The 23,973-nt window shown below is 43.1% G+C and overlaps 1 protein-coding gene across 4 annotated transcripts in view; it reads left to right on the top strand.

The window, feature by feature from the left end:
* Positions 1-1,266: 1,266 nt before the first annotated feature.
* TMEM87B (transmembrane protein 87B) overlaps positions 1,267-23,973 on the top strand; it is a 66,005-nt gene continuing 43,298 nt past the window's right edge. For 3 of the 4 annotated variants that reach the window (XM_031655365.1, XM_031655364.1, XM_021925206.2), the window contains exons 1-6: positions 1,267-1,800; positions 5,726-5,786; positions 10,196-10,287; positions 13,275-13,406; positions 21,214-21,264; positions 23,448-23,538. In XM_031655365.1, coding sequence (XP_031511225.1) covers positions 1,633-1,800; positions 5,726-5,786; positions 10,196-10,287; positions 13,275-13,406; positions 21,214-21,264; positions 23,448-23,538 — 595 coding nt within the window. In that variant the 5' untranslated portion in view covers positions 1,267-1,632. Of the gene's footprint in view, positions 1,801-5,725; positions 5,787-7,476; positions 7,641-10,195; positions 10,288-13,274; positions 13,407-21,213; positions 21,265-23,447; positions 23,539-23,973 lie in introns of those variants that run through there. The other variant, XM_031655366.1, reaches the window with a different exon arrangement.

Genomic DNA, 23,973 nt, shown 5'->3' with positions numbered 1-23,973 from the left:
AGCCCTTTTGACTATAAATCGATCTTATTCTACGTTAATAACGATATTAGCACAGGATTCTATTCCCCTGCTGGATATTATTTACATTTGATAATGAATGAACTAATTCTCTTTGACAGCAAAACATGTATTCAGCTTACAGTCGAAAATGCAAGGCAAGGTACACAATAAGACGGATCCAAGCCCTGACCCCTCCGAGCTTTAAGCAGTCAGGTAACTATTTGTTCTGAAAAGTATTAACTGTCCTATTAACGTTAACCTTCACAACACAATGCCTTGTGTTCAACCGGCCTTGGCCTCGAAGCACTTTCCTGGCACATTCCCTAAATTTAAAGAACGGTTTCCATAGAGCTGAGAGGGTCGAGGCAGGGGCAAGTGTAGAGAATGCAAGAAATGGAGACACCCCGGGCAAAAGAACTCTAGACTGCACTCCAACCTTAGCACTTACTAGGCATTCGAGTTCAGGACCTTGACACTTGCACTCGCTGGTGGCGAGCCCCGCCTCCCCATTCCGGCTCCACCTCCCCAACCCAGCCCCGCCTCCCCACCCTGCCTCATCTACCAGACAGGTCCCGTCTCCCCATTGAAGCCCCCGTCTCCTCACTCAGGCCACGCCTCCACATTTAGGACACGCCTCCCCGCCCAGTGCAGTCTCCGAACTAGGGCTTACTCCAAGCCCTGCTTCCTCGCCCAACCTGGCCTCCCCACTACGGCCTAACCCCAAGCCCTTCTCCTCGTCCGGCCCCGTCTCCACACTACCGCCTGGTCCTCAACTCCACCTCCCCACTCCGACCCCATCTCCTTGACCAGCCCGGCTTTTATGCTCAGGCTCCGCCTCCCCGCCCGGTCTTGCCTCCAAATTCCGGCCTTGTCCCACGCCACGCCTCCACACGGCCCCGCCTCCACGCTCGGCCTGGCCCCAAGCTCTTCCTTCCTGCGGCACCCTGTCTCAGCACTCCGGCCTGGTACCGAGCCCCGCCCCGCCTCCCCAGGCCGGAGCCCGCCTCCAACCCCGCCCTGTCTCCCACACCCAGCCTGGCCCCGAGCCCCACCTCCCACCGCGCCCCGCTTTCCACTCTCCCGAGCCCTGCCTCCCACCCCGCCTTCACACTCCCGAGCCCCGCCTACATCCCCGCTCTGTCTCGTCGCTCCACCTGGTCCCGAGCCTCCCCTCCTGCCTCCACCCTGCCCCGCCCCCACCATCCCGAGCCCCGCCTTGTCTCCACACTCCGGAGGCACCTCCCTACCCGGCCCCGCCTCCGCGCTCAGGCTGCCAGCCCTCCCTTCCACGCTCTGGCTCCTCCTCCATCTTCACGCTCACGCCAGGCCCTGAGCCCCGCCTCCACGTCTCGGCGCCAACTCCACGTCCTGGCTCCTATCTCTGCCTTCCAGGCTTCCCTCAGCTGCACGCTTGGGCCCGGCTCAGAGCCCTAAGCCCTCCCGGTCCTGGCCCGGTTTGCCAGAACTGCACCGCGCCTCTCCGCCCAGGCCCAAGCCCAAGCCCAAGCCCCTCCTCCACACCCGAGTCCAAGCCCCGCGTCCCGGATTCGGACCCGCCTGCCTGGGGCGGTGCTGCACCAGGTGCGGGTGTGGCAGGCGTGTCGGAGCGCCAGGTGCAGCTTCCGGGTCAAGATGGTCGCCGCCTGCCGCGCCGTAGCGGGGCCCCTGCCGTGCCGCCGCCTCCGCTGCCTTCCCGCCCGGGCCCCGCTGCTGCGCGTCGCCCTCTGCCTTCTGTGCTGGGCCCCGGCGGCTGTGCGCGCGGTCCCTGAGCTCGGGCTCTGGTTAGAGACAGTCAGCGACGTAAGTGGAGTGTCGGGACCGAGGCGTGGCACGTCTCGGGCCCTCAGGGCTGTCACGGGGCCTCGCTGGACCCTGGGCTTGTTCACCTGGCCTCTGCCGGGTCAGCACCGGGTCCCCTGATACCCTCCCGGAGCTTTTTGTCTGTTACGAGCGGGGAGCCGGGAGCGGCCCCTCCTCCGGCCCGACCTAGGCTGCAGGGAAGAGCCGTCAGGATTGCGCAGGGGACGGCCCTCCGGTCCGAGCGCTCGGACTGTTACTGAAGGTCACCATTCCCGACGCCGTGGCCCTCATTTTGCTCTGATATGTTTTGGCTGGATCAGGAATCTCTGCACATCTAGCAGCATCTTTGGGATTCGACTCTTCCTGTCCGGATGCAGCCACAGTGGTCCACACCCCTGAGGCCGCAGGGAGGACTTGCCAGCGCTTCAGTTTCTGCATAAACTTAGAAAGCGCGTCTGCCGCTTCCTTTATAAAAAAAAAAAAAAAAAAATGAGGAGGAAACGTGCAGTAGTCACCCTCTCTCTCTTTCTCTCTTCTTGAGTTCCTGAATTTCTCTACAGTTCCTATCACAGTTCCGGGTGTGTGTGTGTGTGTGTAGGTGGGGCGGGACTAGTTATTAGGGAGTGCTCGAAAGGCGAATCTGGAGGCATGAGTGGGTGGAAACTCTTCTTTCCAAGGCAGGCTATTAGAAAACTTGGCATCTAGTAATTAGAGGAGATGATGTGGGAGAGATACAGGGGCAGAATTATGGAAAGTCTTGCAAAAGAGAGACAGGAAGTCTGGAAGAGGCATTATCTCCGGCTTCTCTGGGGTCAGATGACTAATCCAGCACTGTTTGGGATGAGTATTTTCCACATGCATGGACTTATATTTTGATTTCCTTAACCAGAAAAAGAAAGTAGTTTCAAAGACTACAAATACTTCCCACAACAGCAAAGCTACTCGGAGGAACGCGCTGGGTATATTTCTTATACCCAGAAATATACCCAGCGTGTATATTTCATAGGTATATTAAGACCTATTGCGGCCATTTCCTCCAGGATTCTTCTGGGTTGGTGACCTAATTTGTGTGCCAGTTATATAGTCTGCACATCTCCATTATTTAATTTCCTGAACGGGAAAAAGTAGAACTCAGTGAACTACTCTCATGGCTTCCTGCTGCGACGATAGTGAATAGTCAATATAACTATATTGGAAGTGCCTCAGCCGCATGCGTGTTGTTAGATTACTTGAACATATCTGTATAGATCTTTGCCAAGTGTACTTTGAACATACCTGCAAAGATCTTTGCCAAGTGTACTTCTTCCTGTATGAGGAATAGAAGTTTGCTCCTTGAGTGCTGCATGATCTTTGGGCTCATTTTACTCCTGTGCGACCCTGGGCCACTAGAAGTCTAAAAGCACTTCTTTCCCACGAGTGGACTTATTATTTTCCTCATTTCAGGTTGTCAGAAACAGGAAAGGGGAGTGGGGCTTTCTTTCATTTGTACTGCAGATTTATCAAGAAATTTTGTTTCTTTGTTTTTGTTTGTATGTTTGGGACAGAGTCTTGCTCTGTTACCTAGGCTGGAGTGCAGTGGCACAGTCATAGCTCCTTGCAGCCTCAAACTCCTGGGCTCAAGCAGTCCTCTAGCCTCAGCCTCCCGAGTAGCAAGGGCTTGTAGGCACATGCCACACACCCAACTAATTTTTAATTTTTTTGTAGAGGTTGGAGTGGGGGGGGGTCTCACTATATTGTCAAGGCTGGTCTTGAACTCCTGACCTCAAGCCATCCTCCTGCCTCAGCCTCCCAAAGTATTGGGATTACAGGCATGAGCCACTACACCTGGCCAAGAAATGGTTCTTTTGAGTGTACAAGGGAGCAAATCATTGAAGCACCACTGTGTGTCATATGTTAGACTGGTCATTGCTGTTGCAAAGATAAATTTTAGCCATAGCCCCTTCTCCCAAGATGCTCATACAGTAATAGGAATAACAGATTTATGAGTAGATAGTCATATACACTGTGGTATACTTGAGCTATTACTGGAGCACCAAGAGGGTCACCTAACCCTGCTTCCTGGAGGAGAGACCTGTCTCAGTCTTGAAAGATGAATAAGTACTACCTTGATGAAGAAGAGGAGGGGAGCAGTGCAGCAGCAGTGCAGGAAATTAGTGGTGTTTCTGCTACATCAAGTTTCTGGCAGGGTTGTTAGAGGGGACTTAGGTCACCACAAGCCTTCCATGCCTGAGCTTGGCCTTGAGCCTGAGGCCAGAAGCCTCAAACTCAAGGACGTGTGTTGGCCAAGGCAAGTCATGTCATTGAGTACAGTGAGCTAGGTTCAGGACTGGAGGGGGTAGTGAGGAATGTTGTGGACTACAGATTGCATGCCCATTCTGAAGAGGGCAAGTGCCATTTGGCTTCAGCTTACTCTATGCATACACTCTTAACAGAGTGGGCACAGAATTGCCACAGCTCCTTGTTTTTTTAAGTGAAACTGGAGTCCATATTTTTATTATATCAATTAAAAAGTTTTAAAAAGGCCTCTTGAGGACTCAATAAATCCTATTTGTAGGTTGGATTAGGCCTCCAGACTCCCAGTAGCTACTTTAGGATGTGAATGAGGGAGCCATTGAAAGATCTTAGACATAATGCTAATTACTATGGCTGCTATCTAAAGATGAATTATAGAATCAGATCTGGAGGTAGAAGTACCAGTTAAGCTATTGTGGAAATTAGGCAGGAAATGCAGAGAACCTAAATTGGGGCAGTGGTGACAGAGATGGAGAGGAAGAACTGAATTTGATAAGTGTTTGTGAGATAAAGTAGGCATGCCTTGGGGATTGGGTGATGGAAGTGGGGAACTGGAAGGAGCCATGGCTTGGGTGACTGTAGATGGTACCACCTCCAAACAAGGTGGATGGCATAGGAAAAGTTGGTGAGCAGAGAGGAGTGTGTCTGGTTTAAAACAGGCTTGTCTGTTGGACATCCCCTAGTGTACATGTCCTTTAGGCAGTTGGGTATTTGGATGTGGAGCTCAAAGGAGGGATGCAAGTTGGGAATTTTATTGTTGTTGTTGAAACTGTGTTGGGCAGGGGGAAGGGGTTACCACTTATCCTGTCAGTGTTTTTTTAAAAAAAATTCCTAATCACTTGTACATTTAACATAGTCTCTAACTGCAGGATTTTTATTCTTGAGGAGAGAAGACATTAAACAAGTAATCAATTATTTGATTTAAGTTGTGGAAAGGTTGTGAAGAAGAAAGGGTGCTGGGGATTATATAAGGGAGGGCCTGGCCTGATAGGGGCCACAGTGGAAGAATTCCTGCAGAACAGGCTTTTGAGCTGGGCTTTGAAGGGTGAGAAGGAGCCAACTAGATGAACAAAGAGTGAAAGGAAGGATTTTTAAGTAAGTTTTTCAGGTTGACCACTAATCTTGAGGGCAGGAAAGAATATCATGCTTTTCAGGAACTGGAAAGTTGAGAGGTGGGTGGGGCCTTGATTATTCAGGATCCTGTAGGCTACAGTATGAATTCTGGTCTGTTGTAATTGCACTGGTAAACCATAACGACTTGGAGCTGGGAGAGGGGGACAGTTCCTTATCAAAAGTACATTCAAATTGACACCAGGAGAGCAGCATGCAAATGCAGGCAGTTCATGTCATGTCTGAGCAGTACTAATCCTGCAATGGCAGCATCTTTTACCTCGTATGTGTCACTGGCCCTAAGTCTGCTAGAGGCCGGAGCTCTCCTGATCCTCAGGGTAACTGCAGGAAGTAGAATCATGACAAGGTTTTAAGCAAGTTAGTGATGTGATCAGATTTACATTAAAAAAATACTCTTGTCAGAGAGAGGAGCGCAAGGATTAGAACTCTATATGTTGTGGGGTAAAACACTTGCGGAAAAAACTTTCTAACAAGATCTTCCTGTGTTTGTTTTTCATCTTAGAAATCAGGACCTTTGATATTTAGGAAAACTATGTTTAACTCTACAGATATCAAGTTATCTGGTAAGTATAATGAAACAATAAAATACTAGACTGGGGGCGGTGGCTCACGCCTGTAATCCTGGCATTTTGGGAGGCCAAGGTGGGCAGATCACAAGGTCAGGAGTTCAGGACCAGCCTGGCCAACATAGTGAAAACCCGTCTCTATTAAAAATACAAAAAAAGTTAGCCGGGCATGGTGGTGGGCGCCTGTAGTCCCAGCTACTTGGGAGGCTGAGGCAGGAAAATCACTTGAACCTGGGAGACAGAGGTTGTAGTGAACTGAGATTGCACCACTGCACTCCAGCCTGGGTGACACAGTGAGACTCTGTCTCAAAAACAAATGAAGAGAAATAATAAAATACTTATATATATATATATATATATATAAACAAATAACATGTAATATAAACAAATGCATTCATATAAATGAATATAACAGATATAATAAACTAAGCAAATGTTTTGTTTTTAAGTAGTTCTAACATTTTAAGGTTTTGTTTTGTTTCAGTCAGGACTTGGTTCTTTACAATAATGGAGGCTGGGCGCGGTGGCTCACGCCTGTAATCCCAGCACTTTGGGAGGCCGAGGCAGGCGGATCACGAGGTCAGGAGATCGAGACCATCCTGGCTAACACGGTGAAACCCCGTCTCTACTAAAAAATAAAAAAAACTAGCCGGGCGTGGTGGCGGGTACCTGTAGTCCCAGCTACTTGGGAGGCTGAGGCAGGAGAATGGTATGAGCCCGTGAGGTGGAGCTTGCGGTGAACCGAGATCGCGCCACTGCACTCCAACCTGGGCAACAGTGAGACTCTGTCTCACAAAAAACAAAAACAGAACAAAAAAAACCAAAATACAATAATGGATTTTTCTTTTTTTTTTTTCTTGAGACAGAGTCTTTCTCTGTCACCCAGGCTGGAGTGCAATGGCACGATCTTGGCTCACTGCAACCCCCGCCTCCCAGGTTCAAGTGATTCTCCTGCCTCGGCCTCCGTAGTAGCTGAGATTACAGCTGAACGCCACCACACCCGGCTAATTTTTGTATTTTTAGTAGAGATGGGGTTTCACCGTGTTGGCCAGGCTGGTCTTGAACTGCTGACCCCAGGTAATCCACCCGCCTCAGCCTCCCAAAGTGCTGGGATTACAGGCATGAGCCACTGTGCGTGGCCCACAAGAGTGGATTTTTCTGATCCTCTTTCAGAAAACGTAATATGAATCATTTTATGAAAATTATAATTAAAGTCTAATAAGCAAAAAAGCATTTGGTTTTTGTGAAATTTGACTTTGAGTCTCAGATTTTTAAAACTGGATAAATTGTTTTTATGAATATATGAAATGTCATGATTATGATAAACCCATTATGGCCTTGAAAATTTTCAAAATGTACATATCCTTGTAAGAAGTAAAAATTGCTGGATAACATTTTCATTAGAGTTTTAAGGTTGATAAAAGTTAAAATATTCATTAGGTAGGGACTGTCTTTTCTGTGTCAGTACTGATATACCAGAACTACCAAGGTTTTTTAGGAATTTCACTGGATTTACATTGGATCATATTCACTGTGGCCCAATTCCTCTTATTGTTTCCAGTAACCTAACTAGGAAAATTGGTTGCCAGAGTTAAAGTCTCAGGATAAGGAGCAGTTTTTTGCTGGCTAGAGCAAACTGGCTTCTACAGGATCCAAAGCCATGCCTCTTTCCTCTTTCATGCAACAGATCATGCTCTCCTCATTTGTTGGGGGCGATTCTGCCTGTTATGGGTCTTTCCTGAGGGAAGTCAGGCTAGCCAGCAGCTAGAAAGCAGAGGTGGTTTAAAGCAGCTCTGTAATATCAATCATCAGTGGTGATAAGAGCTTGGTAAGAGGAAACTGAAGTCCAAGGTGAGTAAGAAAAAAATTTTGGCATCTGTTTATTTAATGAATTCATGTCTCAGAGTCTAGACAAAGAGGATTTAAAAGAATCTCAGTCTGGTGCTGACAAAAAGTTATATGGGAAAAAAAAAGTAATGTCAGCCACTGAAACAGAATTTGATTTTTAAAAATCATTATAAATGCCTGAGATCAACCTATGGGTAGACTACAATCAAGACATTGTTATTAACTTATCGAAAGAAAGGATGGGACAGCATGAGGGATTTAAGAGCATAATAAAACTAGGGTTTAGTTAGGCAAATGCTGGTCATGTCCATCAGCTTTATTGGGAGAGAGGTTTTCTTGAACCGTGACCACAGCTATGACACAGGACTGGCAGGTGTGGATATAGCATCCACCTGAGCCTCTTTGTTCTGGTGCCATGCTCACCAAATCACCGTCTCATCCGTATTGGACCTCCAGGGAGGCCTGTTGAAGGGAAAGAGTTGATCATTACTAGTCCAGTTTACAGTTTCTGTTCATTGGAAGTGAGTAATTGAGCATTCTCATTTATACATCTGCCATCGGGAAAGGGTGAGATGAGAATCTGTGTTTTCACAGAGCCAGATTTTAGTGCTTATAAAGCTAAGGACTGGTCCCTTGGATATATGTCCATGCCATTTGGGAGATCAGATATCTGACTTTTTAAAGGCAACCTCTTTTCTGCTGTCTCATTCAAGTCATGTGGAGCCTGTGCTAAAAAAAATCTCTCAATGTAATTCACCATATTAACAGAATATAAGACATGTACCATATGATCATCTCAAAGTATACAGAAAAAGCATTGAAAAAAATTCAACACCCATTCATGATAGAAACTCTGAGAAAGTTAGAAGTAGAAGGAAACTTCCTCAACCTGAGAAAGGGCATCTGTGAAAAATCTGTAGCAAACATCATACTGTCAGTTCTCCCCAAATTGATCTATAAATTCAGTTTAATCCCAATCAAAATCCAAGCAGGCTTCTTGTTTGTTTGGTCGGTCAAGATCGTGAATTTTACATTCTCGAGTGCTGGAGGACGTTGTAGTCCTTTAACAGCTTTGTTCTAGCAGACATTTAAGTTCCTCGTGGGTCTGTTTGATGCTTTCCAGTTTTCTTGTTAAGTTCTTTTGCAGTAGTCTTTTGTCTAGGGCAAGCTTAGCAGTACTTCTGTGGTGTGGTCTTTCTGCTTGTCTTCCAAATACCTGGTATATTTACTGAGGCCTCTCCAATCTGGCTAGTGGAAACTCCAATAGTTCCCAGCTCTGTGTGAGCTCTGAGAATTGTTGGGCTTCCCACGCATGGGCAGACTGCCCTTCAGCCAGAAGCTCCAGGGTATCACTAAGCAGACTTCTCTTTCTTTTTCTCTATGTAGCTTCCATCTCTTGGGTACTGTCCCCCAGAAAATCTACCAGCCTCAGTCTCTTGAACTTGAATCTCTGGTCTCAGTTTGGTTTTGCTCTTTGTCATTATCAGCCTTTGAGATGACTCCCAATGATCCTTGCTTCCTATTATTCATGATCTTGTGTAGTCCTCTAACACATTTTAATCAGAGTTGGTCTGAGTGACTGATAGAGCGTGGTGGAAATAATGGCACATCCCTTCTGAGGCTAAGTTATAAAAGATACTGTGGCTGCATCTTTGCTCTCTCTCTAATCACTCACTCTGGGGTAAGCCAGCTGCCATGTCGTGAGGACGTTCCCAACAGAGCTCTCCTTAACTCCAGACTTAATGCTTTTCAGTCGGCCTATTCATATCACCCTCTTACCTGGATCATTCGAAAGAAAGGCCAAACTCCTCAGCAGGGCGTAAGACCTCATGAATTTTCCCCGGCACCTCTTCTCCAGCTTCAACTCTTTCTCCTTTCCCCAGCCTGTGTTCTAAGCATAGCAGACTATTTTCAGGGGTCACACTCATGCCATGCCTTCATTCAGCCTGGGCATTTACATGTATGGTCCACCCTTGTCTTCACCTGGCTAACTCCTGCTCTTCCTTCAAGTTACAGGTCTCCTCCTCCACCTAGCTTACCCAGAACCCATTCTTCATGCTCTCCTGGGCTATGATAGGTGACCTGCTCAGTGCTGCCTTGACAGTTCACAGCCTCTGCGACTACTGAAAGTGCCTGTTTAGTTGTGAAAACTCTCCTCCAGTACCTCTCAAGTCAGAGACAGGCATTGTTCTCGTTTACCGTCATAGCTGTTCCTGGCACGCAGGATGGGGCTCACTCAGTATATTTTGAATGAATATGTAAGCGAGAAAAATGTTTGAGAGTGAAATAAGCAGTGACTTAGCATATCAGGCCACTCAGTTTATTTAATATTAGACTTATAGACGAAATGAGCAGAATTACAGCAGCTTTTGGTTAACTATAACAATTTAATGAATTTTATCTGTCTCATTTTACACTGACTTTTTGGAGAAATTAGGTAATGTTTTACTCTTTGTTACATTAAAGTAGCCTGTTTTTAATTGCATTCTCAAAACCTTAAGTTTATATTAGAGTGTATGTATTATTCATGTAAAACGAGACTTTCTTTTTCTAAACAGTTAAGTCATTCCATTGTTCTGGGCCTGTGAAGTTTACCATAATGTGGTATTTGAAGTATCATACCTGTCACAATGAGTATTCTAATCTGGAAGTAAGTAAAACACAAGTTTTTAACGTATATAAAGCTATGAAGGAAAATTATGAGTATAAAGATTTATTAGCTCATCAAGTGAGGAGGTTAGAAATAGAGATTATAGTTTTAGAAGTGCCACAGATTAATTTTGGGACTTATGGCAATAAACCAAGTTACGTGCTGAGAAGACTACAAGCGTTTAGTTGCCTTGTATGTTATGAAAAATGTTAGTAAATGTTTAAATTCAGGCTCGTAGGAGTCATTGATAAAGATGCTGTACATACGAATAAATGCTTAATTTGCGAAAGAAGTGTAAATGTTTCACTTTTAAAAAAATTATAGGGAACCTAGAACTGTATTGAGTACAAGTAGATTTAGTGAGCACAAGTAGATCGCAGAAAGAGGTGAGGAGAAGAAAGGAGGTATCTGGGGAAAGGCAGAGGAGACTGAGAGAGAAGGAGAAAGTGGCTGTGCTGAGGAAGGCTTTTCCTGCACCTGGCTCTGAAGCCTGGGTTTCTGCCTCCTGGGATGTGCAGTGGGCTCTCAGCAAGGTGTTTCTCTTCATGATTCTCATGATGGTTGCTTGGGATTGTTTCCTTTTCAGATTCTCTGTTACCTGTTTGGCTTCTACCTTGAATAATATATGGGTTTCCATATTTTTATTTTTTAAAATTATATATGTATATATGCATATACCTATACATATACATATATATGTACATATACCTGTACATGTATATGCATATACATATAAATATGAGATCTCTCTTTGTCATCCAGGCTGGAGTATAGTGGTGCAATCATGGCTCACTCCAGCCTTGAACTCCTGGGCTCAAGCGACCCTCCTGGCAGGTTGCCTCAGGTAGCCTCCAGAGTCTCTGGGATTATAGACGTGAGCCATTGTGGCTGGCTTTCTATATTTTCATTAGTATTATATTTCTGTTTGGATTGAGCCATGCCATTTTCCTTGAACACTGCCTTTTTGGCTTTCTCTCTAAATATTTTACACCTTCACACTAAATACTTCAGTGTAAATTTCCTAAGAACAGAGATACTCATTTATGTTTTTCACAGCATAATTATAGAATTCAAATTTAACACTGATATGATGCTATTATATATAAACCTTATTAAAATTTTGCAACGGGGCAGGGTGGCTCACTCCTGTAACTCCTGCACTTTGGGAAGCTGAAGTGAGAGGATTACTTGAGCCCAGGAGTTAAAGACCAGCCTGGGCAACAAGTGAGACCCTGTCTCTACAAAAAATTAAAAAATTAGCCAGGCACAGTGGCATGTGCCTATAGTCCCAGCTGTTCAAGAGGCTCAGGCCAGAGGATCCCTTGAGTCCAGGAGTTCAAAGTTGCAGTGTGCTGTGATTGCACCACTGCACTCCAGTGTGGGAGACAGTGAGCCCTTGTCTTCAAAAAAAAAAAAAAAATCACCAGTGTCCCAATATTGTCTTTTTCTTTTTTTTTTGAGACAGAGTCTCGCTCTGTCACCCAGGCTGGAGTGCAGTGGCGCGATCTCAGCTCACTGCAACCTCCGCCTCCCGGGCTCAAGTGATTCTCCTGCCTCATCCTCCTGAGAAGCTGGGATTACAAGCACGTGCCACCACTCCCAGCTAATTTTTGTATTTGTAGTAGAGATGGGGTGTCACCATGTTTCCCAGGCTGGTCTTGAACTCCTGACCTCAGGTGATCCACCCGCCTCCGCCTCCCAAAGTGCTGGGATTACAGGTGTGAGCCACCGCACCAGGCCCAATATTGTCTTTTTTAGCAGGCCCCCCTGCACACACACCCCACCCCCCGTACAGGAACCAATTCAGGTTCACATTTCATTTCCTTTCCTTGTTTTTGTTTTTAGTTCCTGATAATCTGGATTTTCCCCCCTTTTTGGTGTGTCATGGCATTGATAGTTTTGAAGTGTATGAACCATTTATTTTTGCAAAATGCCCCTCAATTTGAATATTTCTGATGTTTACTCATGATCAGATTCAAGTTACATATTTTTGGCAGGAATACCACAGAATACTGATTTGTCTCATTTTTGGTGATGTTAATTTGGTCAGTTGGTCAACGAGGTGTCTGCAAGATTTTTCCATTCCAAAGTTACTACTTTTCTCTTTGTTATTAACAACAACTTTTGAGGAAATACTTTTGAAACTATGTAAATATCTTGTAGTTTTCATCAAACCTTCAGCCACTTGTTTTAGCATCCTTTCATGATTCTTGCCTGATGAGTCAGTCATTACTATGCTGATTGCTGAATGGTGATTTTCTAGTTCCATACTTTCTTCTTCATTTATTAACATTCTACTATAAGGATGCACTCCCTCTACTCCCCTAACCAATCTGTCTTACCTGTCAGTCATCAGGTTGGACTCGTTGATTTTTACTTTGTTATATAGGTTATAATCTATTACTGTTTTTATTTATTTGGCTCAAATTGTCCCATATTTGGTCTGTGGGAGCCAACTCCACTTTTTTTGATGACTGGGAGCTGCCATGAAGGAGCCTGGTTCATTCATCCCTTCAAGGATGCCAGGAACCTCAGGTAGTTGTGTAAATGAGCATCTCCTCTGCACTCAGCTACCTTTGCTGTATCTTACTGTTTGCTTTCTCTTTTTTGTAGTTGAATGCTGCTTTCTTTCTCTGTAAAATCTCTTACACATGGGATAAAATACAAGTAGCCCCAGAACAAAGTATGTTTTATTTCTCTGGGAACTATTTCCTTGTAGTATCTTAGTCAATTTTCTTACTGTAAGTATGCTTGTGTCATGTGTTACTGTATCTGAACACACTGGAATGGCTAAAAGATTATGATTATCTCAATTATATTAAAATTATATTCAAAACAGTTTTTATTTGGTATTTTATTCTACCTCATATTTCCAGGTATTTCAAACTGAATATAACTTTTGGTATTATTTAGACATTAACTTTTATATATATTCTAGGATAAGAAGTGTGGGAATAAATTATAACATAGAATTTTACCTTATATAGGAGCTGTCCCAAAAACATAAACTTAGTGTTGATGAAGACTTTTGTCATTATTTGAAGAATGACAACTGTTGGACAACAAAAAATGAAAATTTAGATTGCAACAGTGATTCACAGGTGTTTCCCTCTTTGAATGTGAGTATCTGACTTGCCATGTTGAAATAAAGTTTATTTTATTCCCAGTGAATACAAGTATCAGCTGAAGTAATGTTTTATCAGAATTTTGATAAAGGTGGTATCTGACTTGCCATGTTAAAATAAAGTTTATTTTATTCCCAGTGAATACAAGTATCAACGGAAGTACTGTTTTTCAGGATTTTGATAAAGGTGGTTAACTTGTAAATTTTTAGGTTTAGTTTGTGTGTATAGTAGTACATAAGAAGTAAGATACTTGGCTGGGCGCAGTGGCTCACAGCTGTAATCCCAGCACTTTGGGAGACTGAGGTGGGTGGATTACCTGAGGTCAGGAGTTTGAGACCAGCCTGGTGAAAGCCCATCTCTACTAAAAATTCAAAAGTTAGCTGGGTGTGGTGGCGTGTGCCCGTAGTCCCAGCTACTCGGGTGGCTGAGGCATGAGAATTGCTTGAACCTGTGAGGAGGAGGTTGCATTGAACCATGATTGCACCACTGCACTCCAGCCTGGGCAACAGAGCGAGACTCCATCTCAAAAAAAAAAAAAAGATAGGATACTGATACCATTGTTCCATTTCCTTGCAACTTATTTTGGCAACATCCTTGCAAGGGTCTTTTATATCTGCTACCTCCAATTTATCTCTCACTCTTCCTTCTGTCAGCTGCAGTCAGACCTTTGCATCCATCATCCCATCAAAACAGCTCTAGTCAAAACAGCTCACAGTGACTTCCATGTTGTTAAATCCAATGGTCTGTTCCTCTTACCAAAAGTCTTGACTTACCAGCATTTGACACACGTCAACACTACCTCTTCCTTTATGCCTTTTCTCCCTCCCAGTGTGGGAGCTTAGATTCTAAAATGATTAACAGCAGTCGGCTGGGCGTGGTGGCTCAGCCTGTAATCCCAGCACTTTGGGAGGCTGAGGTGGGTGGATCACCTGAGGTCAGGAGTTCTAGACCAGCGTAGCCAACATGGTGAAACCCTGTCTTTACTTAAAATTCAAAAAATTAGCTGGGCGTGGTGGTGTGCACCTGTAATCCCAGCTACTTGGGAGCCTGAGGCAGGAGAATCACTTGAACCCATGAGGCAGAGGTTGCAGTGAGCCGAGATCGCACCATTGTACTCCAGACTCGGGGACAAGAGTGAGACTTGGTCTCAAAAAAACAAAAACCCAGCAGTCACCCGTGGGTAGTGAGATTATGGGGCATTTACATTTATTTTTTATTCTTTTGTAAATTCTGAAGTAAGAGTGTCTTTAGTAAAAGTTTTAAAGGAGTTCTCTTTAAAATGTGTTGAAATATAATAAACACAGAAAAGTACACATCGGTGTACCCCTCAATGAATTTTTAAAAGGCCAGGCGCGGTGGCTGATGCGCGTAATCCCAGCACTTTGGGAGGCTGAGGCGGGTGGATCATGAGATCAGGAGATCGAGAGCATCCTGGCTAACACAGTGAAACTTCGTCTCTACTAAAAATACAAAAAATTAGCAGGCGTGGTGTGGGGCGCCTGTAGTCCCAGCTACTTGGGAGTTTGAGACAGGAGAATGGTGTGAACCCAGGAGGTGGAGCTTGCAGTGAGCCGAGATGGCGCCGCTGTACTCCAGCCTGGGCCACAGAGCTAGACTATGTCTCAAAAAAATGAACAACAGAAAAGTGAGCACATCCATGTAGACCCTGATGAATTGTAGAACATTTTAGCACCTAGAACTCTCTTTTAGTTCCTAACACTTTCCCTGCCAGTGGCAACATTATCCTCATTAAGGAGTAAGTTTTATTTTTATTTTTTAACTTTTATTTTCAGGGGTACATGTGCAGGTTTATTATATCATAAACTCATGTCACAGGAATTTGTTGTACATATTTACGTGACCTAGGTACTAAATTTAGTACCCAATAGTTATTTTTTCTGCTCCTCTACCTCCTCCCAACCTTCACCCTTAAGTAGGCCCCTCTTTGTGTCTCTTGTTCCCCTCTTTGTGTCTGCTGTTCCCCTCTTTGTGTCTGCTGTTCCCCACTCTGTATCCGCTGTTCTCCTCTTTGTGTCCACTGTTCCCCTCTTTGTGTCCGCTGTTCCCCTCTTTGTGTCCATTTTCTCATCATTTAGCTCCCCCTTATAAGTGAGAATATGCGGTATTTGGTTTTCTGTTCCTGTGTTTGCTAAGGAAAATGTTTTCCAGCTCCATCCATGTCCCTGCAAAGGACACGATCTCCTTTTTTATGTCTGCATATTATTCCATGATGTATATCTACCACATTTTCTTTATCCAGTCTACCATTGATGGGAATTTAGGTTGATTCCATATCTTTGGCAATGTGAATGGTGCTGCAGTGAACATATGTGTGCGTGTGTCTTTATGATAGAACGGTTTATATTCCTTTGGGTATATACCCAGTAATGGGATTGCTGTGTCAAGTGGTAGTTCTGTTTTCAGCTCTTGGAGGAATTGCTTTCCACAATGGTTGAACCAATTTGTACTCCCACCAGCAGTGTATAAGCATTCCCTTTTCTCCACAACCTTGCCAGCATCTGTTAATTTTTTGGCTTAATAATAGCCATTAATGGCTTTAATAATAGCCATTCTGACTGGTGTGAGATGGTATCTCATTGTGGTTTTGATTTGCATTTCTCTGGTGATCAATGATATTGAACTTTTTAAAATATGCTCGTTGGCCGTATGTATGTCTTCCTTTGAAAAGTGTCTGGTCATGTCCTTTGCCCACTTAAAATTTTTTTTGTTTGTTTGTTTTCTTGTAAATTTGTTTAAGTTCCTTATAGACGCCGGATATTAGACCTTTGTCAGATGCATAGCTTGCAAATATTTTCTCCCATTCCGTAGGTTGTCTTTTTACTCTGTTGATAGTCTCTTTTGCTGTGCGGAAACTCTTCAGTTAGATCCTATTTGTCAATTTTTGCTTTTGTTGCGATTGCTTTTGGCAACTTGGTCATGAAATCGTCACCTATCCTATGTCCAGAATGGTATTGTCTAAGTTGTCTTCCAGGGTTTTCATAGTTTTTTTTTTTTTTTTTTTCTTTTTTTTTTTTTGAGGCAGAGTCTTCACTCTGTTGCCCAGGCTGGAGTGCAGTGGCTTGATCTTGGCTCACTGCAAGCTCCACCTCCCAGGTTCGCGCCATTCTCCTGCCTCAGCCTCCCGAGTAGCTGGGACTACAGGCGCCCACCACCGCTCCTGGCTAATTTTTTGTATTTTTAGTAGAGACGGGGTTTCGCCGTGTTAGCCAGGATGGTCTCGATCTCCTGACCTCGTGATCCGCCCGCCTCGGCCTCCCAAAGTGCTGGGATTACAGGCGTGAGCCACCGCGCCCGGCCCAGGGTTTTCATAGTTTTAAGTTTTACATTTAACTCTTTAATCCATCTTGAGTTGATTTTTGTGTATGATGTAAGCATAGGGTCCAGTTTCAATCTTCTGCATATGGCTAGCCAGTTATTCTAGCACCATTTATTGAATAGGGAGTCTTTTCCCCATTGTTTGTTTTTGTCAACTTTATTAAAAACCAAATTATTATAGGTGTGCACCCATATTTCTGGGCTCTCTATTCTGTTCCACTGGTCTGTGTGTCTGTCTTCTTTTAACCAGTACCAAGCTGTTTTGGTTACTATAGCTCTGTGGTATAGTTTGGAGTCAGGTAGTGTGATGCCTCCAGCTTTGTTCATTTTGGTTAGGATTGCCTTGGCTACTTAGGCTCTCTTCTGGGTCCATATGAATTTTAAAATAGTATTTTTTAGTTTTGTGAAAAATGTCATTGGTAGCTTAATAGGAATAGCATTGAATCTGTAAACTGCTTTGGGCAGCAGGGCCATTTTAACAGTATTAATTCTTCATATCCATGAGCATGGAACATCTTTCTTGTTTCTGTTTTTTGAGATGGAGTCTCACTGTGTCACCCAGGCTGGAGTACAGTGGCGCAATCTCCACTCACTGCAACCTCTGCCTCCCGGGTTCACGCCATTCTCCTGTCTCAGCCTCCTGAGTAGCTGGGACTACAGGCACCCGCCACCATGCCCGGCTAATGTTTTGTATTTTTTTTTTTAGTACAGACGGGGTTTCACTGTGCTAGCCAGGATGGTCTCGATCTCTTGACCTCATGATGCGCCCGCCTTGGCCTCCCAAAGTGCTGGGATTACATGCATGAGCCACCACGCCCGGCCAAACATGGAACATCTTTCCATTTGTTTGTGTCATCTCTGATTTCTTTGAGCAGTGTTTTCTCATTGTAGAGATCATTCACCTGCCTGGTTAGCTGTATTCCTATGAGATTGCACTGTCCCCCTGCCCTCTGCCCCGTCCCATCATCCAGGCTGGAGTGCAGTTGTACAGTCTTGGCTCATTGCAACCTCTGCCTCCCAGGTTCAAGCAGTTCTCCTGCCTCAGCCTCCTGAGTAGCTGGGATTACAGGCACCTGCCACCATGTCCAGCTAATTTTTGTATTTTTTTTTTTTTAGTAGAGGTGGGGTTTCACCATGTTGGCCAGGCTGCTCTCAAACTCCTGACCTTAAGTGATCCTCCCACCTTGGCCTCCCAAAGTGCTGGAATTACAGGAGTAAGCCACCATGCCCAGCCGCTAGTGATTTTTATATGTTGATTTTGTATCCCAAAACTTTGCTGAAGTTGCTTATCAGCTCAAGGAGCTTTCAGGCAGAGAGTATGGGGTTTTCTAGATATATAATCATGTTGTCTGCAAACAGGGATAGTTTGACTGCCTCTCTTCCTATTTGGGTGCCCTTTATTTCTTTCTCTTACTTGATTGCTCTGACCAGGACTTCCAATACCATGTTGAATAGGAGTGGTGAGAGAGGGCATCTTTGTCTTGTGCCTGATGTCAAGGAAAATGCTTCCAGCTTTTGCCCATTCAGTATGATGTTGGCTATGAGTTTGTCATAGATGGCTCTTACTATTTTGAGGTCTGTTCCCTCAATGCCTAGTTTATTGAGAGTTTTTAACATGAAAGGATGTTGTATTTTATCGAAAGCCTTTTCTGTATCTATTGAGTTGATCGTGTGGTTTTTGTCTTTAATTCTCTTTATGTAATAAATGGTGTTTATTGATTTGCATGTGTTGAACCTACCTTGCATCCCAGGGGTAAAGCCTGCTTGATCATGGTAGATTAACTTTTTGATGTGCTGCTGGATTTGGTTTGCTAGTATTTTGTTGAGGATTTTTGCATCAATGTTCATCGAAGATATTGGCCTGAAGCCTTCTTTTGTCATGTCTCTGCTATGTTTTGGTATCAGAATAATACTGGCCTTATAGAGTGAGTTGGGGAGGAGTCCCTCCTCAATTTTTTGGAATAGTTTCAGTAGGAATGGTACCAGCTCTTCTTTGTACTTCTAGTAGAATTTAGCTGTGAATCCATCTGGTCTTGGGCCTTTTTTTGGTGTAGGCTATTTCCATTTCAGAGTTTCTTATTGGTCTGTTCAGGGAATCAATTTCTTCCTGGTTTAGTCTTGGGAGGGTGTATGTGTCCAGTAATTTATCCATTTATTCTAAATTTTCTAGTTTGTGTGCATAGAGGTGTTGATAGTATTTTCTGATGGTTATTTGTATTTCTGTGGGGTTAGTGGTAACATTCCTTTTGTCATTTCTAATTAAGTTTATTGGATCCTCTGTCTTTTCTTCTTTATTAGCCTACCTGGCAGTCTATCTTATTAATTTTTTCAAAAAAACAGCTCCTGGATTCATTGATCTTTCGAATGGTTTTTCATGTCTCTGTCTCCTTTAGTTCAGCTCTGATTTTGGTTATTTCTTGTCTTCTGCTAGCTTTGAGGTTGGTTTGCTCTTGCTTCACTAGTTCTTTTAGTTGTGATGTTAGGTTGTTAATTAATTTGAGATCTTTATAACTCTTCTTTTTTTTTTTTTTTTTTTTTTAGATAAAAAATTTTATTTTTTTTCCTGGCTGGAGGGCAGTGGCGTGATCTCGGCTCACTCTACCTCCCAGGTTCAAGCAATTCTCCTGCCTCAGCCTCCCGAGTAGCTGGGATTACAGGCACCCACCACCACACCCAGCTAATTTTTGTATTTTTAGTAGACACGAGGTTTCACCATGTTGGCCAGGCTGGTCTCGAACTCCTGACCTCAGGTAATCCACCCGTCTCAGCCTCCCAAAGTACTGGCATTACAGGTGTGAGCCACCGTGCCCAGTCAAGATCTTTTCAACTTTTCAATGTGGGTGTTTAGTGCTATACATTTCCCTCTTCACATTGCCTTAGCTATGTCCCAGAGATTCTGGTATGTTGTATCTTTGTTCTCATTAGTTTCAAAGAACTTCTTGATTTTTGCCTTACTTTCATTATTCACCCACAAGTCATTCAGGAGCAGGTTGTTTAATATCCATGCAATTGTATGGTTTTGAAATATTTTCTTAATCTCGATTTCCAATTTTATTGTTATGGTCTGAGAGAATGGTTGGTATGATTTTGGTTCTTTTGCATTTTCTGAGCATTGTTTTATTTCTGATTGGCTGATTTTAGAGTATGTGCCATGCAGAGATGAGAAGAGTGTATATTCTGTTATTTTTGGGTGAAGAGTTCTGTAGATGTCTATCAGCTCCATTTGATCCAGTGTTGAGTTCAGGTCCTGAATATCTTTGTTAATTTTATGCCTCAGTGATCTGTCTAATACTTTCAGTTGGATGTTGAAGTCTCTCACTGTTATTGTGTGGGAGTGTAAGTCTCTTTAAACATCTCTAAGAACTTGCTTTATGAATCTGGGTACTCCCGTGTTGGGTGCGTATGTATTTAAGATAGTGAAGTCTTCTCGTTGAATTGAACCCTTTACGACTACATAATGCCCTTCTTTGTCTTTTTTGATCTTTGTTGGTTTAATGTCTGTTTTGTCTGAAATTAGGCCTGCAACCTCTGCTTTTTTTCTGTTTTCCATTTGCTTGATATATTTTTCTCCAACCCTTTATTTTGAGCCTTTGGGTGTCATTGCATGTAAGATGGGTCTCTTGAAGACGGCAAGCCGTTGGGTCTTGCTTCTTTATCCAGCTTATAATTGAGGCTTTTAGCATTGATATTGTGGTTAGCTGGTTATTATGCAGACTCATTTGTGTGGTTACTTTATAGTGGTAAAGTATAAAGTGGCTGGTAATGGTTTTTCCATATTTAGTGCTTCTTTCAGGAGCTCTTGTAAGGCAGGTCTGAATGAATTCCCTCAGCATTTGCTTGTCTAAAAAGTGTCTTATTTCCCCTTCACTTATGAGGCTTAGTTTGGCTGGACATAAAATTCTTGGTTGGAATTTCTTTTCTTTAAGAATGTTGAACATAGGCCTCCAATTCTCTTCTCCTTGTGGGTTTCTGCGAAGAGGCTTGGTGTTAATCTGATGGACTTTCCTTTGTGGGTGACCTGACCTTTCTTTCTAGGTGCCTTTAACATTTTTCTTCATTTTGACCTTGGAGAATCTGATGATTTATGTGTCTTGGGGATGATCTTCTTGTAAAGTGTCTTGTGGGGGTTCTTTGCATTTCCTGAATTTGAATGTTGGCCCCTCTGGCTAGGTTGGGGAAGTTCTCATGGATGATACACTGAACTAGGTTTTTCACCTTGCTTCCATTCTCCCATCTCTTTCAGGAGCATCAGTGAGTCATAGGTTCAGTCTCTTTATATAATAGGGGTAATTTTTCAAAAGCAGAACTTTGTTACTTGTGTCTGGGATACAGTGAGATTTGTTCTTTGATGTTTACCTTTTAATTTTTCATTTTTCTTCTAACTTTTTTTTTCTTAATTATTAAAACAACTTTTCTCCATAGAAATGCAGCAGTATAAAATAGCATTATTTACTCTTTTTTCCAGAATAAAGAACTAATAAATATCAGAAATGTTTCAAACCAGGAAAGATCAACGGTAAGCAGTTTGATTTGTCTTTAAATCAAATATACATAAGTTATTGTAAGACTGAAAAAGGTTGCTAATGGATAAACACTTAGACAGTGATATATAGTAGGGTTATTAGAATTGTGGAAGGAAAAGGAAACATTATTTAAAACCATATGTTTTCAGGCCAGGTGCAGTGGCTCCTGCTTGCAATCCCAGCACTTTTGGAGGCTAAGGCAGGTAGATTGCTTAAGGCCAGGAGTTTGAGACCAGCCTGGCCAACATAGCAAAGCCTCATCTCTACTAAAAATATAACAATTAGCCAGGCATGGTGGTACATACCTGTAATCCCAGCTACTTGGGAGGCTGAGGCATGAGAGTCACTTGAACCTGGGAGGTGGAAGTTGCAGCGAGCTGAAATTGCACCACTAAACTTTAGCCTGGGTGACAGAGCAAGACTCTGTCTCAAAAAAAAAGTTTTCTTATATATGTCTTTATGAATTTTGTATATACTGTTTCTATCTTTGTCTAAAAATATTCTTAAAGCAATTTAAGATGAATTTCTATGCAGCCTTTCTTTTCTTTAAAAAATGAAATTCTCCCTCTAAATGTCAAGACAGCACACCAATGGGCTGTGCTTGTCATTAAGGATTTAAAGAAATAGAAACCGTGAATATAGCATGTGGGAGGGAAATTTTGGCATTTCGGGGAATTACTAAAAGTCAGAAGACTGAGTAAGAGGTCGAAAGGGTTGGGACTTATGTGTAGGGACTGAAAGCAGGGTTGGGAGAGCTTAATGTTTGCTTTTATACTATGACTCTTCATGTTTTCTCTTCAGCCATCTTTAAGAAGTCTGATAATGGAAAGGCACTTGTTCTGCAATGGCCAGGACAAACTTTGTACAAAATCTGTCATATGATGAGAAGTAGGAAATGAAAGAAATGGATAGGAAATATTCAGGAAAGTGGAGTATAAAAAGTGTGGTCCAGTTTTGGGAGGGCATTGGAGAATTTACAAGCATTACAGTGGGAAGTTTTATTCCTTGGTGGAATTGCAAGTAACATAGTGCCTTAAGAAATTTGAATCATTTAGCTTATGTACTTAATCTGAGTCATTTCTGACAATGTTATCTAACTTCCTCTTCCCCCAATTCAATTTAAAAACTACACATTAGGCGGGGTGTGGTGGCGGGTGCCTGGAATCCCAGCTACTCGGAGGCTGAGGCACAAGAATTGCTTGAACCCAGGAGGCTGAGGTTGCAGTGAGCCAAGATCGCACCACTGCACTCCAGCCTGGGCGACAGAGCAAGACTCCATCTCAATAAATAAATTAATAAAAACCACACATTTAAATAAAACAAAATGTTTGATAATATTAGGATAAAATATGAGAAGAGTAATAGTAGAAAAGAAAGGTTGTTTTTGAGACATAGTCTCGCTCTGTCACCTAGGCTGGTGTGCAGTGGTATGATCTCAGCTCACTGCAACCTCCACTTCCCAGGTTCAAGCAATTCTTCTGCCTCAGCCTCCTAAGTAGCTGGGACTACAGGTGCCTACCACCACGCCTGGCTAATTTTTATATTTTTAGTAGAGACAGGGTTTTGCCACATTCGCCAGGCTGGTTTCAAACTCCTGTACTCAAGTGATCCACCCGCCTTGGCCTCCCAAAGTGCTGGGATTACAGGCGTGAGTCACCCTGCTCAGCCCTAGAAAAAGTTTTTTATTGATAATATTAAACAATATATAGAATGGTAATATTAGAGGGAACCTGTAAAAATATAAAAGATAGAAAACATTGAAGAATGAGAAAAGCTTCTTTCCTCCTTTACCTTTTTAGGTCTGGGAGGATGGTGTCTAAAAAATAAGAGAAATAGCTATCCTTCCACTGCCTGCCATTCCTTTTCTGTTTTATTTGTGTGTGTGTGTGTGTGTGTTTAAAAGAAACCCAATACAGCTGGGCACAGTGGCTCACACCTGTAATCCCAGCACTTTGGGAGGCCAAAGCAGGAGGATCACATGAGTTCAGGAGTTTGAGACCAGCCTGGGCAATATGGTGAGACCCCCCAATCTCGAAAAAAAAAAAAAAAAAAGAAAAAAAAATTTTAGAAAGTAACCCGATTCAATTATTTTAAAATATGGCAAAAAGTTGTTCGGCTATATTATATAGCAATTTGTTGAAAATAACGTGAAGAATTTTTTTAACCTCTATTTCAGGATGTGGTAGCCAGAACTCAAAAAGATGGGTTTCATATCTTTATTGTTTCCATTAAAACGGAGAATACAGATGCAAGCTGGAATTTGAATGGTATAGTTAAACTACATGCATGTTTACTATCTGCATTTTCTGTATTTTGTATTTTTGTCACTGACCTGAGTCAACAGTCTCTGTTTCAAATACATCATTCAAAAATGAATTTCTGTTAATCATACATTTATTTTAGATACTTAAAATGTAACATTAAGCTCTCTTAATGATACTATTTATTTTTTAATAGATTGAAATTTTTACTGTGTTAAGATACATTTTTAAAATTTCAAACTTCAGGCCGGGCTTGGTGGCTCAAGCTTGTAATCCCAGCACTTTGGGAGGCCGAGACGGGTGGATCACAAGGTCAGGAGATCGAGACCATCGTGGCTAACACGGTGAAACCCCGTCTCTACTAAAAAATACAAAAACTAGCCAGGCGAGGTGGCGGGCGCCTGTAGTCCCAGCTACTCGGGAGGCTGAGGCAGGAGAATG

Source organism: Papio anubis, chromosome 14, assembly GCF_008728515.1.
Source record: "Papio anubis isolate 15944 chromosome 14, Panubis1.0, whole genome shotgun sequence".
Taxonomy (NCBI): domain Eukaryota; kingdom Metazoa; phylum Chordata; class Mammalia; order Primates; family Cercopithecidae; genus Papio; species Papio anubis.
The sequence above is the reverse complement of the archived record's forward strand: the minus strand, read 5'-3'. Positions and strand labels throughout refer to the sequence as shown.